A 14,530-nucleotide genomic window follows, 5' to 3' on the forward strand; every position below is an offset into this window, starting at 1 on the left:
GGCGGCCCCTGGAAGACCCTGCACCCTGGTTATGCCCCTGCGTGAAGCGTGAAAAAGTCCAACAACATGCCCGTGGGGTGTTTTCTGTCGCCGCCTATAGGCACATAGGTATCCACCGTGTTTAAGGGGTTAGTAGACAACTCTGTTTTGGTGTTTAGGCCCGGTACTTCCTGCGCCTGCTTACCTCTGCCATATCACCGGCACCATCTCCCTCGTGCATTCTCAAAACTCCAAGTCCCTACAGTTATTTCATACAAACAGAAGAATCATGAAAGTCTAGTCGTTGTTCACTAAAATACACTGATCATATCACATCACAGCTCGACTAACAATACAAAACGCTTGCCGCCAATCACCAACTCCCGCGCTGGGGATCTAGGGACAGAGGATTGATGAAGCTCTGACAGCCATCTATTTCTTGCCCAGCCAATCGGCGTACGCCCACCGAATCCTCTGCAGAGCCTTTTCTTGAAGAACGACATTCTTCACACTCGTCAAATCCTCCAGGTCCTCCAGGAACTCGCGCTGGATGTCTCCAGGGAGCACTTCGGTAGCGAGCTCGCGCAACACATGCGCCTCGCAAAGCAGCAGTCCGCGGTCCTTGTACTTGAGCCCGCCCTTGGGATTGGTAGCGCCCGCAGCCAGGATTCTGTCCATGTTTCTGAGTACCCTGACGATACGACGAACCTTTTCTCCTCTGCGAAGACCCTTGCGGCTGCCAAAGACGGTCCTGAGGTATTGGACGATGCCAATGGAGACTGTGTTTGAGAGTTAGCAGTGGCATTCAACGTTTTCTCAGACAAGAGTTGAGCAAAATCACTTACCAACAACCCCGGGCGCCAAACCGACAAACCCAAAGAGCAATTCCTGGCTCTTGAGAAGCGAGTCGATACCACTGATAGCCACCTCTAGATCCACCTTGGTCTTCTGCACTTGGATCAGCAGCGAGCGGACCAGGTCACCGCTGACGGCGCCGACCAAGGGACGACGGAGGCCCTTCTCATAAGCCTTCAAGATAGGCGTAACATCTCCCTCCCTGACCTTTGCACGGATATCAGCAATCTGGAGGTCGGTAACGTTGGGCGACCCAACGGCCACGCTGGGGTTATCCAGCGTGAACTCGACCACCATGCGTTCCAGACTCTCCCTGTCGGCCTTGAGACTGTCGCGGCTCATAATGGCAATCTCGCTGTTGGTGTCATGGCGGATGGTGCCGATGACCTTGCGGATGGGTTCAATGACCCAATTGAACCAAAAGTCACGAACGGTAATGCCGAGGTTTTGGATCCAGTCGATGATGCTGTCGCGCCTCTTGACGAGGACGTACAAGATGGTTGGAGAGGATACGAGCAAAGCCAGAGTGGGGAGCCAGTACCGGACAATGCGGGACGGCCTTCCGTTTTCGGAAACGTGTTTGGCAACGGCTGTCTTGTGCTGTAGCAAGCTATGGTCCAGAATCTGGATCAAGCGTTCGGCAACAGATGAGGCCTTCGGCTTGGAGCTATCGGTAGTGCTGAAAGCGCTCCGAACGTCTCTGGCAACCTTGAAGACGCTGTCCTCGAACACCGAGAGTGGTTCGTTTGTTTCCACCGAGTTGGTAAGAATCGCGTGCATCAGAGCAATGCTATCAACCAGCGTGCTGTCTGCCACCATGAGTCTCGATTCGAGGCCCTTGTCCTCTTCGGCCTTTCGATCAAAGGCAAGTCCTTCGTCCACTAGAATTCCTAGCGCGGCAGCGATCGTCTCCCTGAGCTTTTGGAGCTCTGCTCGCTTTCGGCGAGCTTCAGCGCGGCACAGATCGACTGGTGAGAGAACCTTGCGTCGAAGGTTGGAGACTGAAGTCTCATCCATGCTTTGCCGCACGATGGAGTAAAACTGCGACCACTTCTGTGACATTCCCTCACTGAGAGATGCACCCGATTGCGCCGCTTCGATTTCTGACTGCTGCTGCAAGTGAATGTTCCGAATCTGTTCACATACCACATCGTAGACCTCTTTGGCGCGAGACCACGCCCTAGCCGGTGCGATTTGCGTCGCGTACAAACAGCTTTTGAGATACGAACTGAGCACATCGTCCCAGTACCATATCTCATCGCTGAGGGGCATGATTTGGTCAAAGAAGGTGTTCATCAAGATGCCGTAAGTCTGAACCGTAGCCTTGGCCACCAGGAGCCATTCGATATCACGCTCATACTGGCTCTCAACGCCGACTTCTCCCTGCTGGGCAAGTTCCTTCTCCGTGGCCAAGACCGAATCCTCCAGCAGTTGCTTGATACGAGAAGGGGGCAGAAAGGTGCCGGACCGAGAGGCAGTAGACAAAATCCTGGCTATGCGCAAGAGCTCATCGGCACGGGGTGAAGGCGGCTCGCTCACGGCCGTGAGCAACCCCGTCTCTGGTTGATCATGCTCGGCATCCTGGGTCAAGCCGGGCTCCAGTCCCACGATCCTGTCAATGAGTACGTCCAAGTGACGCACCTTGCTGTCAAGAGAAAAGTCATGTTAACACCACCGTCCATCATCGAGACAAACTGACAAGTATGTCCTTATATGAGAGACCCCGGAAGAGTACTGACTCGGCCACGATCGCCATGGTTCGACTTGTTGGTCCCCTAACCCTGCAAACGAATGGTTCTGGGCTTCGGGACAATTACAGCAGCTAATGTAATATGAGGATGGTGGAAAGTTCCGAACTGTTCGGGATTTCGTCTCGCCGGTGCTTGGCTACCAGGCCTTTTCGCCGGAAATACGAAGGGAAGGGTAAGTAAGGTTCGCCCCAAATGGCCTCTCAGCCTCGCTCAAGGACGCGTGAAAGTGGCGATATGGAATCTCGGCAACAACACTGGAAATAGTGACTGGATATGATAAGTGCGATCAGGCCATATGACCGGTACCGGATGTGAAGATTGCCGAGATGGTCGGTTCCTGTTCAAGGCCTCAGGCTGTCACTGTCGAAACCCGGAAATGTGGGATGAGGTGGGGATGTTTCTTTGGGCTTGACAAGCGGGGCGGGCGGGCGTCCGAAACCCACCGAGTGATGATCGATGACAGGATTGGTAAGGCGGGGATGGAAGCCGACTGACTTGCGACTTGGTTCGGCTGCGATCCGGTCAAAGGAGAAATGCGTGGTAAGATGATGACAGTTGAGCCTCGTCAATGAATGACCTGATGAGTTGATTACCTGTGGTCGGCAAGTTGTACATGAGTAGTTACCAAGGGAATGTGCTACAGAATATTGTAGAGTCAGGCACAACCGAATGAAGGTCGAATCGAAGCTCAAATGTCAGCCTATGATGTCCAAGGATGGATCGCAAATGCCAAGTCCAACTTTCAAAGGCGGTGACAAATTGCCGATGCCAAAAACCTCAGATTGTCAACCACGGCATTGAACTCAGGGACACAACTCGTAGTTTGGCAATGTTCTTCTCTGACCCATTCCAGAATACCAGATGTTTGGAACCATACCGGACTGTTTGTGAAAGCATCCACGAACGCGCTCTGGAGGGAAAGTGACGATCCCATTTAACGTAGTGTAGCTGCTCCGCCCGCTGTCGCCGCTCAGGTACGTACCGTATGGAAATTACCGATGCCAACTGTGCCAGTTCGCCGTCAGTGGCTCAACGTCCCAATCCAACTGGTCCATCACGCCAACCCCCCGGCGACCTGATTTGCCTGGGTGGTGCATGGCAGGATGGCAACGAACCAGCCGAAGAAGAGGTGGGATCACGGTGTGGATGCAATCGTTCCATATCACTGGCAAACTCCGGGCAATTCGAGGTTCTCGATGGGAGATTCCATGACAAAGGGATGGAGATGTGTGTTGTATCGTAGACTACAGTACCTACCTTTTTGTTGTCACATAGCCGACCTCTACCAACCGCAGTGGTGAGGCACAGTACACCTAGTGTACAGGTATGAAAAAGTTATGGTCGAGATCAATACCGCACACATGCCGTCGTATCTCCGCGTAGATCACTTCAACTTCCATTCCTTATCTGATGGAACTTCGCCCTCAGTTTCCCACCCCGCGGTGACGTGGTCAGTGCCTGTCACCCAAGTAACTCAAAAGATAGGAGCCCAAGGAGGAACAATGGCACATCTCAATGCACGGCAGAGCATGGTGTTGGGATTCCATTGCTTGGCGGGCTCTCGGTTTCACTGAGCACTCGCTGAGAGTCGCCGTCCGGTCATTCGAACTTGGTGAAACAACATCCAAGAGTGGGTCCGGAAGGCGGAAACAACAGCTTCGCAGTGGGCCGATTCTGGGGTCATTCCCGTCATTGGTCAACCCAATACGTCTCTCAGGGGCTCCCGCCAAAGGACACCAAAGGCAAAAGGACAATAAAAAATCCAGCAAACCCCTAAACTTGTCAGTCGCCTTTCCCTAGCATCCCACTTGCTCTTGGACGCGGTCGACTGTTTCTTTTTCTTGCCCCGGTTTCCTCCACGCGCATATCTTCTTTCCTCGCTGCAGGTCCCTCATCGCGTTCCAACACCCAGCAACACCTAATTGGAGCCGCCTCTTCTCTATCCGCCCACCATGGCTTCGGCAGTCCTGTACGTTCTTGTTTACCATCGCGCGCCTGGATCAAAAGCTGACTCGTATCGTCCATCATCTAGTAATGCGACCGTCGCTGGCCTGAGCTCGACAGACACATACTTCACCGTCTTGGAGGAGGTTTCCAAGTACAATGTTCAGCTGAGCTACCCCGAGAAGCTCTGGGCGGTACGCGGCCCCTGCAACCCAACCCCGAAACGCCGGGACGAGACACGAACAAGGATAGCTAACGTTGGACGATAGGCGTGGTATCTGTGGATGCAGAACGACGTTCTCGCGACCGGTCTCATGAGCTTCTTCATGCACGAGATCGTCTACTTCGGCAGGTCGCTCCCGTGGATGATCATCGATGCCCTCCCCATGTTCAACAAGTACAAGCTGCAAAAAGTTAGTGCCCAGCAAAGCATAACCCGAGACTCAAAGGCAAAAGAAACTAACCACCACATAGGAAAAACGCCCCACCTGGAGGGAACAGTTCGAGTGCGCCGGTCTCGTTCTCCTCAGCCACTGCACCGTCGAACTCCCTCAGATCTGGCTCTTCCACCCCATCGCCACCTACTTCGGTCTCGACTATGGCGTGCCCTTCCCTCCTCTTTGGAAGATGGCCCTTCACATCTGCATCTTCTTCGTCATGGAGGATGCCTGGCACTATTGGAACCACCGTGCGCTTCACTACGGCCCTCTCTACAAGGCCATCCACAAGATTCACCACACGTACAGCGCGCCCTTTGGTCTCACCGCCGAGTACGCCTCCCCCATTGAGGTTATGCTCCTCGGTATTGGTACTGTAGGATCCCCCATCCTCTGGGTTTCCATCACCAAGGACCTCCATCTCGCCACCATGTATGTCTGGATTGTCCTCCGTCTCTTCCAGGCCATCGACGCCCATTCCGGCTATGACTTCCCCTTCAGCTTGCGCCACTTCCTCCCCTTCTGGTGCGGTGCCGAGCACCACGATCTCCACCACGAGCGCTTCATCGGCAACTATGCCTCCAGCTTCCGCTGGTGGGATTACTGCCTCGACACCGAGGCCGGTGAGGAAGCTGCCAAGGCTCGCCGTGACAAGAAGCTTGCGGCCATCAAGGCTAAGAAGGCCCAGTAAATGGGTGTAGTTTATGGGTCCGCCGTTATGGTACCGTCCACGGTATTTGTACTGTTGTCTTCCAAGGTCTTCTATTCGACCTCACTAATTTTGGACAACGCATCACCAAACAACGGGGAAGAAGGAAAGGAAGAACCACCTAACGATGGGAATTGGTCCATGAGACAAATCAAGCAATTAAGGAGCCAATAAAGGGTAGAAACGGGTTGGTTCATTTCGTTTGAAAGACAAGAAGGGAGGCACGGTTTTGGTCGAACACAGACCGACCGATGCACACCTCCACACAAAAGAGGCGTTTGGAAGGGGAAGAGAGTTGCGTTGCACCTCTGTTGCCGTACGCGCGCGGTGGTGCAGTTGGGGAGGGAGGCTTTTTCCTTCTCGCTTCTATTAATTCTTGTACATAGCTGATTCCTTCTTTCGGCGTCCTCCTCGGCAAAGCACCACCCCGTGCCCAGCCCTCTACCCCTTCCATACAAAGCCCTTTTAATAATCTAGTAATGAAAGGATCATGAAAGTAAAATACATAACCTAGATACACTTACATACACCCTTGATCACTCCTGAGTGAAGCTTTTGTCATCAATCACTTCACTTCTTAAAGTGCTTAGGCGTGCAGCAATCCCCAGAAGAAGCCACGGCCCTGTCGGTCAAGTTGGGCATGGCGCAGCTGGCGCCAGCGTCTGGTTCAGTCTCGCCAAAGTCTTTGGCCAAGGAGTCGCAGATAGTGGCTAGCTCGATGTCCATGGATGAGAGACCCTTGGGGGCGTGGGTCGTCCAGCGAATGAAGGTTGTGTTGAAGACCTAGGTATGAACGGTGAGATTAAGAGAGGAAGATAGGAGAGAGAGGACGGGAGAGAATATGTGGCAAAAGAGAGCATGTAGAGGAGAGAGAGGAAATGTGTCTTACATTGGACCATTCGGGATGGTGGTTCTTGAGCTTGCATTGCAGGGAGACGGCGGTCATAAAGTCCTGATGGGGAGGCGTCGAGATTAGAATCTTGGATATAACTCGGAATTTTCTGAGTCTCTGGGTGTGTAACACAGTCGTGCATGCCCCATGAGACACGCTCGGTATATTGTAGCCACGCAAATCGTGAGTAATAATGGGGATGGAGCTATGTGCAACAAGGAGAAATCGAAGAAGAGCAAGCATATATGGGGAGAGGGGTACATAGCAAAGATAAAGCAAGAGCCCGAATTTCAAAACCCATCAGAGTCCGACTCGGACGAGAAAGGGCACTTCAGCCAGATAGACATAGTAGAGAGGTAGGTAGGTATATTAGATACCTTATCCGTCATAACCGGTTGGCTGGCTGGCTGGCGTCTCAGCTCGGTTTCTTTCTCTCATTTGTCCGTTCGGATTTTCCTTCGTCATCAACACCACCTGTGCGTGTATGTGATTTGACCAGCCAAATCCGAAGCAAATCCCGAAAAAAGCGATGATATAGATACAGGTCGGTAGGTGATTTTGAAGAAAGAAGGATAGACAAGTAGCCCGCAAAAGAAAAGCACCATAAACACCCAACTCTCTTCACAACCACGAAACCGAGAAAAGTCAATCACTCAACGAAAAGTAGAACAACACATACCCAGGTCTTTGCAAAGGTCTTGAACTTGAAAGTCCTCTCGATAGCGACCCCCTGCTGTGTAAGCGTCCACCTACCACCACCGGTGGACAAAAGCTTCTCAAGTGCCGGACCAAGAACCGCTGGGTCGGAACCATCTGAGAATTGCGGCTTCGTTTCCGAAGGCGAAGACGACATGTTGCGATATTGTTGTTGTTGCAGTGACGGGCTGCGCTGTTTTTGTTGCTGTGTTTGCTGAAGATGATAATGCGTGGTGGTGATGGTGGCGGGTTTTGGTGTTGTTGTTGTTGATCGTTTGGAGGTTTGGATGGAGATGGAGAACTTCCTAGTCAAAGAGGTGTTCTCGGCGAGTGTACGGTAGTTGGGGTACAATTTGGTAAAAAGAGCCCGCGATTTCGTTGTTGGAGCGAGGGTGAGGGACATGTTGATTATTTTCCCAGGAAAAGAAAGCTTGGATCAAAAGAATGGACTTGGAGGGTCGAAGGTGATGAGGTATTGCTGTGCTGTGTTGTACGTACCACGAAGGGTGGTGTGGTGGTGGAAGGTGAGAATGAGGTATAAGAAAAGGTGAGGTCAAGGTGAACATTGATGGGCACGTTCCTCACCGTGAGGGGTTCGTGCACTGTCCAGGTACATAGCCGGTTACTAATAAGGTCAATCGTGTGCCACGGAATGGGTAGCGAGGAGTGATGACAAGTTCACGCTTTTACACTTCGCTCGTTTATTCATCAACTATCCCGTAGCACAGTAGATTAATGAAAGTTGTGACCGTCATGTTCTTATGAACAATGTTAAACCATAGAGAACGCAAGTAAATGTCATTCATAACTCCGTACAGCGACCCTAGGCTGTTAGTTGCTTACACATACATACCAAAGCAGTCGCGTCGTCCGAGGCCAATGTTGATGACTTCTGTCGTAGCCAACCACTTAGGCCTGCGTATTTGGGTTACTTTTGCAGGGATTAACGAAGCCACAGTGACGACGATAACGTTGACAGTCAACACCTTGCCGTCTTAGGCAGGTTCTTCACAATCTATAACCATGTTCGCATGATATAAGAGGGAAGAGTCGCCAGTTTGGTGTGCCTGCCAGTGAAACCAGGGCCAACTCTTGGAGGTTCTCAAAACATCTCACGATACAACAGCGAACGCTCGCAGACATACGGTCGAGTGCTAGAGACTGTTCAACAACTGATACCTTTTCAAAACGCCACGATATCTACAGGTCAATATGCAAATTAAAGTAACTCTTCCCAACGACGCCATCAACAGAGACTCTGTCGATGATAAAGCTTCCTACCATGGAATCCTCGCCGATGTTCTGATTCCCGGCCGTGGTGAGCCTCTGAAAAACGGGGCATTGGTGGTGAAAGACTCGGTTATCGAGTGGGTTGGGCCAAGCAACGAGATACCGTCGAATTATTCGTCAATTCGTATCTCGCGGGTGCCGGTGCTTATGCCGTGAGTGAACTTTTTTCTTTCAGCCTTGTCAACTTGTCAAGCCATTTAGCAACTGCTAACGACAAGACAGAGGCATGTGGGATGTACACACACATTTCGAGGGTGTCGGCGTCGCAATGGGCATCAGAGATAGCATGAAGCCTTTCTTACCCGGGACAGCCACGCTCATTGGGGCAGTGATTGTCGACGACATGCGCCGAACGCTCATGGCGGGGTTCACCTCGATCCGCGAGCTCGGCGGCTATGCTGGGGATGTTGCACCCGCTATTGACATGGGCGCCATTGTCGGCCCTCACGTGTACGCGGCCATAAGCATACTTAGCATCACGAGCGGCCATGGAGATATTCAGGATGCGCCCCTCCGGACCGTTTTGGATGCTTGCGCTAATGGCTCATCATCGTCCTTCGTTTGTGACGGCGTGGACGGCTGTATCAAAGCTGTGCGGCAGCAGATCCGACGAGGCGCCAAGGTGATCAAGGTCTGCTCGACGGGCGGCGTGCTTTCGCTGAATGACCAGCCCGAGGACACGCAGTTCAGCCCGGAGGAGTTGCGAGCCATTGTGCAGGAAGCCAAGCGGAGCAGCCGAGTAGTAGCCGCTCATGCCCATGGGAAGCCCGGTATCATGGCGGCTCTGGAGGCGGGAGTTAAGAGCATCGAACATGGCTCGTACCTGGACGAGGAGGTTGCCGCCAAGATGAAAGAGAAGGATGCCATTCTGGTCCCTACACGCCACATCGTCGAGGGCATAACTGCTGGTAATGACGACCTCGATCCACGGCAAAGAGCGAAGCTGGAGCGAACCGTGCAGCTGTCGAGAGACAGCATCAAATTGGCTAACCGGATGGGGGTCAAGATTGCCCTGGGGACAGACACTTTCAGCAGCGACAGGAATCATGCGGTAGCCCACGGGAAAAACGCCATGGAACTTCGCTACGCCATTGAGGCTGGGATGACTCCTCTTCAGGCCATAGAGATGGCAACCGCTACTCCTCCTGAAACCTTGTGAGTGTTGGATATCGTCGATGCTGTTATGTAGCTGTGGCTGACAATGGTCCGTCACTTTCCAGGGGTCCTCAGGCTCGAAAGTCGGGCCAGCTCAAGGCTGGTTATGACGCCGACTTGATCGCCATCTCGTCTAACCCGCTTGAAGACATTGAGATTTTGATAGATCCGGATAACATCACCCACGTGTGGAAGGGAGGCGTGTTGTTCAAGTCCCCTCAATAATTATGTACCGAGTCAAGATGCATCAGTTGGATAGACTTTGGGAAATTGATATCACGCACGTGAAGGGATGAATGTTTGGGAGCGCGTTGTTGATGGGATGGAACCAACTCCGAAGCTCGAGAAGAGTTGAATGTGGAAGTCCACGAGGTGACATCGTGCAAGTAGCGCTACCATCGATCAGCGCACTTGCAGTGCTTGGGTGCTTGCAGTGGAGACAGAAATGCGGGGCTGACCAAGGCTTCTCACGTGATCTGAGCTTTCACCTCAAAGGTTTCCGAGTAGAGGGTATACATAGTATTTTTAAGTCCAAATTGTTTGCAAACCAATGCTGTACCAGAGATCACCTCATGCCGCCGACAAGTTTGACAGTATAATTTCCAAATCTGACGAGCCACAAACTGGGTGACTGCGGATTACTTGCGAACAGTAGTGCGGGACAAACACTATCGGTTCGGATTTCTGCACTCGTCCAAATTCCGAAGCCGTCCGTCACTTCAGTTGAGCTGCCGCATTTGTCACCACATTGCTGACAAAGCATTCGGCCGACGACCCGCGGCCGCGACAAAGGAAGAGAGCACTGTTCGCTGCAAGGTCCCGTCCGGGCAGTCGCCATTGCCTTGACTGGAAGCAACTTGAACTTCCCAAACCAAGAACGACAAGCTTGAACGTAATTTTCAGGGCCAGTCCTGCAGTGGGTTTGTGTGAATGGGAATCTGCAGTGATTTTCGAGGTTTGAGCAAAGCCAAAACTTTTTACCGAAACACTCCAGTCGGCAATCAGTTGTCACCCAGTCCCATTGCAACTCCCTTGTCGACGGGACCGTCCATGTCCGCCCACTTTTCCCACTTCCTCTGGATCCGATTACATACTCCAACCATACTACTCTACTATTCCATCTTTCGTCGGCCGCTTTGCTGAGTCAACTTACACATCCAAGTTGCTTCCAACAGCCACACCACACTGCACCACAGCAGCTCCACGCCTCCAGCTTTGAGCCTCGCTCCCATCCACCCTCCCTTGCGACGCTATTCAGAGGGCGCCGTTGCGTGTTACCGCACCATCATCCACTCAGCAGACAAGCTGGTCGAGATCTCCGGAAACCCTCGCAGCACTTCACACGAGACAGACTTCCATTCTCATCACTGCTGAACTGGGCCTGACAATCGCTTCAACACCTATCAAACCTCGGCGCCACTTTTGATCCTACCACTTGACCTGACCCCGTCATCTTGAGGGTGTTTTCTGCATCAATCCCCATAAGGCCATCACCACAATCCGCACAAACCGTAGAGGTAAAAGCCCGCACCAGGTTGGTTTGATACATTGCTGACATCCAGCCCCGGCTTCTCAGAAAGTGTCCTGCGGTTACACCAAGTACCTAGCACAAGGGCACAAGATATCTGCCCACCTGTACCGCAGTCTATAGTCCCCGGTCTGCGGAGCGGGCCTGCTGTACCACTTGCGGACCTAGTAGTCTTGGTGAGCGTTACAGTCACATAGAGAAGCATGTCGACAAACCTCGAAATGGGTGAGTGTTTTCCCATCATCTGTTAGGTTTCCAACCCCTGCCCTATCGTCCAAACCGTCATATATTATTTTCCATGCCGATTAAGGCCACGAGTCGAGTTTTGTATACCCGACAACATGCAAGTGCTTACAACACTTCTCACTCTCGGGTGGGGTACTTTGCCATGTTCCCAGATTTGAAGACGGCTTGTTTCTCTCTCTTGAGATACTATCTAAAGGTTCTCGGAAGCGCCTCAGCTGCACGGCAGACAATCGTGGTTTTGGCTCAATCATGTTGCGGCCAAATCGAGGATTGTCAGCACATCCGGGCCTTGAGCAAGGGTCGCTCCGAGCCCTGTCTTTGTCATCCCCGTCCTATCTCATGTTACTGTTCGAGTATTGGAAGTGTTTCTAGGCGTTATACGCCTCCTGGACATAAACCCTTCCTTCACCTTGGCTCTCGTTCTTTCACTGCCCACCAATCCTCTACTATCCTTTTACGCATAAAGCTGGAGTTCTTGGTCTCTGTAAGAGCCTGAGAATGCGAGACCAGTGGTCTTGCATCCCACCTGATTTACGTAACTCACCCTGACGAGGTTCGTGATCTTGTCACTACCCCTATCACTTACATGCACCTCTCCTTCACGCTCGCGGCCATCTACATGCGCTTCGACCACTCATCCCACGTATCAACCAAAATCAAGCCAACATCAACAAGACTGGCTAGTTGGGTTATGTTCGGCTGGAGGTTGTAGATACATCTAATCTCTGCCTGCCAGCCGTCGCGGCCGCTTCCATACACATTTGAAACACATGCGCTCTCTCTTTCCCTTCCAATTTGAAGCTCAACCAAGCTCCTATCTGTCACTGCACCCACGATATTGGCCTTGTTGTCTCCAGGAGCCAACAACACACTGTTTGACTACCTTGACACAATTACTTGAATCATTCACTCCTGCATCACACGCTATTCTTTTCACGATGTTCTTTATCTTCTTCAAGACCATCCCGACCCAACCCTAAGCCACTGCTTGGGATTACTGACACCATCTATCCATCCAGAGCCGAGGGCTCGCGATTCACCGGTTGAGCCTGTTCTAGCAAATAACCACACCGACCAAGCCGCCTACCAAATCGCAACTTACCCAAATCACCCAACTTCGCCTTCTGGCGGACAAGGAGGAAGTCGGACCTCGCCCATAGCAGCAGCACCACCAACTCTGCCCCATGGATACAATCATCCACCAACTGGCCCACACGAAGCACATTTGCACCCGGAATTACGAACTCACGAGTCAGGCCCCACAAACGGATATCAACCAGTGCCCGGAATGATGCCTGTTGGCGTCCCTCCCCAACCCGAGCAACAAGGTGCCATGCCTGCCCCCAGTACGCCTGTTGGTGTATCACAAATGGGAATCGTGAGTCCGGGCGATAGCGCTGGTGATGGTAGGAAGTCCAAACGAGAACTGTCACAGTCGAAGCGCGCTGCCCAAAACCGCGCCGCACAGGTCAGTAGTCCCCGATCCCTTGCGTTCTGGAAGATTGGTAAGCTTTGTTGTATGACCGATGCCGCAATCGCATCATCGGCCTGCATCTGGATTAGTCGCAATGGCGTGACGAAGGCCAACATGCAATACTACAATACTGCTAGCAGTCGTTCAGCTGCGACAACTTTCCAATGTATCAAGCTAATCATGGGCTACTACTACAGAGAGCATTTCGTCAACGAAAAGAAGGTTACATCAAGAAGTTGGAGCAACAAGTCAGAGATTACAGCGAGATGGAAATGAGCTTCAAGGCCCTGCAGAACGAAAACTTCGCGTTAAGGGACTACATTCTTCACCTGCAAAATCGACTCATTGACGTCCAGGGTGACTACCCACAACCTCCCCCGAACATCAGCCTAGCAACCCCCCACACTCAGCAACTTCAGCAACAGCAACCGCCTCCACCACCCTCCGTACCTCACGGCATTGCGCCTGATCCAGTCCAAGCTGTACAGCAGGTTCCTCCCGTCACCAGCGCTCCGTCGGCATCCTTGGAGGAAGCCGCGCAAGCCGTAGCCGGCCTGAGCCGTAGTGACCACCACATGGGGGGTACTTCCCGGGATCCCTATAACACGGCGGTCTCGGCAGCAGCTGCTGCTGCCGCTGCGGCGGCGGCTGCGGCGGCATCTCGCACAGATGAGGACGCGAGAACGGCGGAGGTGATTCAGAGGCAACTGCAGGCGGATAACAACTCAGGCATGTCGGATGGTCTCCCACTTCAGCAAGCAGCTATATAGGAAAATGCTGGCACAACAGATTAATTGGTGGAAAGCACGGGTCTGCAAACCAGTGTCGATGGCCAATCTATGGTCGAGCTGTGGTTCGGCGTTCTTATACCGTCTATTCTTCGGACCTCGGTTCTTGGCTTTGTTACTTTACCATGGCGTTGCGGGTTGATCTCTATAATTCGAAGTCCTTACCTTTCACCTTCGGTTGAATATGGTGATTTTTGGTGCAGCGTGGTCCTCGTGTCTTGCCGATAGGAAACACGAGGCAAATGACCTATGTGTAAGTTGGGGCGGGAGAAAGGGCTGTGTGTTTGTGTGTGTGTTTTTGCGTGTGTATATGCTTTAATTTCCCGCGTGAATGACGAAGGAAGACCACATGGGAGTATACTAAAAACCTTCATCTGGTCGCATTAAGATCAAGTCTTGATTAACGAAGGTACTGGGAATAGAGAAGAGTATATCAGAACCAAAGGAACCCAGCCGTGCCCTTTCTCTCTGTCATATCGTGCTTCCAAACATATATTTTAACGGCCACAAAAACAAGACTTTGGTGCTTCTCATGACGCCACAGGATATGTACCAGTGTTTCCGCTCCATCTCGATATTCATATAGACACTCCTTGTTGATATTCTGCATTCTTCGCTGCATCCAGTCTAGGTATACAGGTGTGCAACTATCTCTGTCATCTGCACAAATGGGGAAGGAACGTGTCGGGGAAGGGCATTCACCTACCTGCCTGCCTGCCGGCCCTTGTCAAGTTGGAAGGAAGGTCTCGCCTCGAAGGAAAGACATGGTGTACATATAGAGAAGAC

At 52.2% G+C, this 14,530-nt stretch overlaps 5 protein-coding genes across 5 annotated transcripts; 3 read left to right on the forward strand and 2 right to left on the reverse strand.

The window, feature by feature from the left end:
• Window positions 1-411: 411 nt before the first annotated feature.
• On the reverse strand, window positions 412-2,498 carry B0T23DRAFT_398484 (ATP synthase regulation protein NCA2-domain-containing protein; the record flags this gene model as incomplete). Its single annotated transcript, XM_062838365.1, has 3 exons — window positions 412-758; window positions 825-2,446; window positions 2,476-2,498. The coding sequence occupies 3 exons, from the start codon at window positions 2,496-2,498 to the stop codon at window positions 412-414; spliced, it is 1,992 nt and encodes a 663-aa protein (XP_062689933.1).
• A 1,856-nt stretch (window positions 2,499-4,354) lies between these two features.
• On the forward strand, window positions 4,355-6,067 carry B0T23DRAFT_214813 (C-4 methylsterol oxidase, variant). The gene is made up of 4 exons (XM_062833627.1): window positions 4,355-4,554; window positions 4,618-4,723; window positions 4,799-4,942; window positions 5,004-6,067. Exons 1-4 carry the CDS (start codon window positions 4,538-4,540, stop codon window positions 5,655-5,657), a joined length of 921 nt encoding a protein of 306 aa, XP_062689934.1. The 5' UTR covers window positions 4,355-4,537; the 3' UTR covers window positions 5,658-6,067.
• A 161-nt stretch (window positions 6,068-6,228) lies between these two features.
• On the reverse strand, window positions 6,229-7,862 carry B0T23DRAFT_214809 (pterin 4 alpha carbinolamine dehydratase-domain-containing protein). Its single transcript, XM_062833626.1, has 3 exons — window positions 7,247-7,862; window positions 6,565-6,627; window positions 6,229-6,458 (listed from the first exon to the last, which is right to left on the reverse strand). The coding sequence occupies exons 1-3, from the start codon at window positions 7,664-7,666 to the stop codon at window positions 6,246-6,248; spliced, it is 696 nt and encodes a 231-aa protein (XP_062689935.1). The 5' UTR covers window positions 7,667-7,862; the 3' UTR covers window positions 6,229-6,245.
• Window positions 7,863-7,980: 118 nt separating this feature from the next.
• Window positions 7,981-10,277, forward strand: B0T23DRAFT_386702 (uncharacterized protein). Its single transcript, XM_062837639.1, has 3 exons — window positions 7,981-8,705; window positions 8,776-9,708; window positions 9,774-10,277. Exons 1-3 carry the CDS (start codon window positions 8,476-8,478, stop codon window positions 9,931-9,933), a joined length of 1,323 nt encoding a protein of 440 aa, XP_062689936.1. The 5' UTR covers window positions 7,981-8,475; the 3' UTR covers window positions 9,934-10,277.
• Window positions 10,278-12,301: 2,024 nt separating this feature from the next.
• B0T23DRAFT_214924 (uncharacterized protein) lies at window positions 12,302-13,952 on the forward strand. Its single transcript, XM_062833628.1, has 3 exons — window positions 12,302-12,355; window positions 12,502-12,950; window positions 13,154-13,952. Exons 2-3 carry the CDS (start codon window positions 12,771-12,773, stop codon window positions 13,724-13,726), a joined length of 753 nt encoding a protein of 250 aa, XP_062689937.1. The 5' UTR covers window positions 12,302-12,355; window positions 12,502-12,770; the 3' UTR covers window positions 13,727-13,952.
• The last annotated feature ends 578 nt before the right edge of the window (window positions 13,953-14,530 follow it).

Source organism: Neurospora hispaniola (genome assembly GCF_033458365.1).
Source record: "Neurospora hispaniola strain FGSC 10403 chromosome Unknown B0T23scaffold_7, whole genome shotgun sequence".
In the NCBI taxonomy this organism is placed as follows: domain Eukaryota; kingdom Fungi; phylum Ascomycota; class Sordariomycetes; order Sordariales; family Sordariaceae; genus Neurospora; species Neurospora hispaniola.

Excerpts from the sequence above, each read along its gene's own strand:
- B0T23DRAFT_214813 (XM_062833627.1), top strand. Across the intron at positions 4,724-4,798 it reads ACCCCGAGAAGCTCTGGGCG|GCGTGGTATCTGTGGATGCA; the intron begins GTACGCGGCCCC and ends GTTGGACGATAG. Across the intron at positions 4,943-5,003 it reads ACAAGTACAAGCTGCAAAAA|GAAAAACGCCCCACCTGGAG; the intron begins GTTAGTGCCCAG and ends ACCACCACATAG.
- B0T23DRAFT_386702 (XM_062837639.1), top strand. The coding sequence starts at position 8,476 with ATGCAAATTAAAGTAACTCTTCCCAACGACGCCATCAACAGAGACTCT. Across the intron at positions 8,706-8,775 it reads CGGGTGCCGGTGCTTATGCC|AGGCATGTGGGATGTACACA; the intron begins GTGAGTGAACTT and ends ACGACAAGACAG. Across the intron at positions 9,709-9,773 it reads GCTACTCCTCCTGAAACCTT|GGGTCCTCAGGCTCGAAAGT; the intron begins GTGAGTGTTGGA and ends GTCACTTTCCAG.
- B0T23DRAFT_214809 (XM_062833626.1), bottom strand. The coding sequence starts at position 7,666 with ATGTCCCTCACCCTCGCTCCAACAACGAAATCGCGGGCTCTTTTTACC. Across the intron at positions 6,628-7,246 it reads AGACCTTTGCAAAGACCTGG|GACTTTATGACCGCCGTCTC; the intron begins GTATGTGTTGTT and ends CCTCCCCATCAG. Across the intron at positions 6,459-6,564 it reads ACCATCCCGAATGGTCCAAT|GTCTTCAACACAACCTTCAT; the intron begins GTAAGACACATT and ends GTTCATACCTAG.
- B0T23DRAFT_214924 (XM_062833628.1), top strand. The coding sequence starts at position 12,771 with ATGATGCCTGTTGGCGTCCCTCCCCAACCCGAGCAACAAGGTGCCATG. Across the intron at positions 12,951-13,153 it reads CCCAAAACCGCGCCGCACAG|AGAGCATTTCGTCAACGAAA; the intron begins GTCAGTAGTCCC and ends CTACTACTACAG.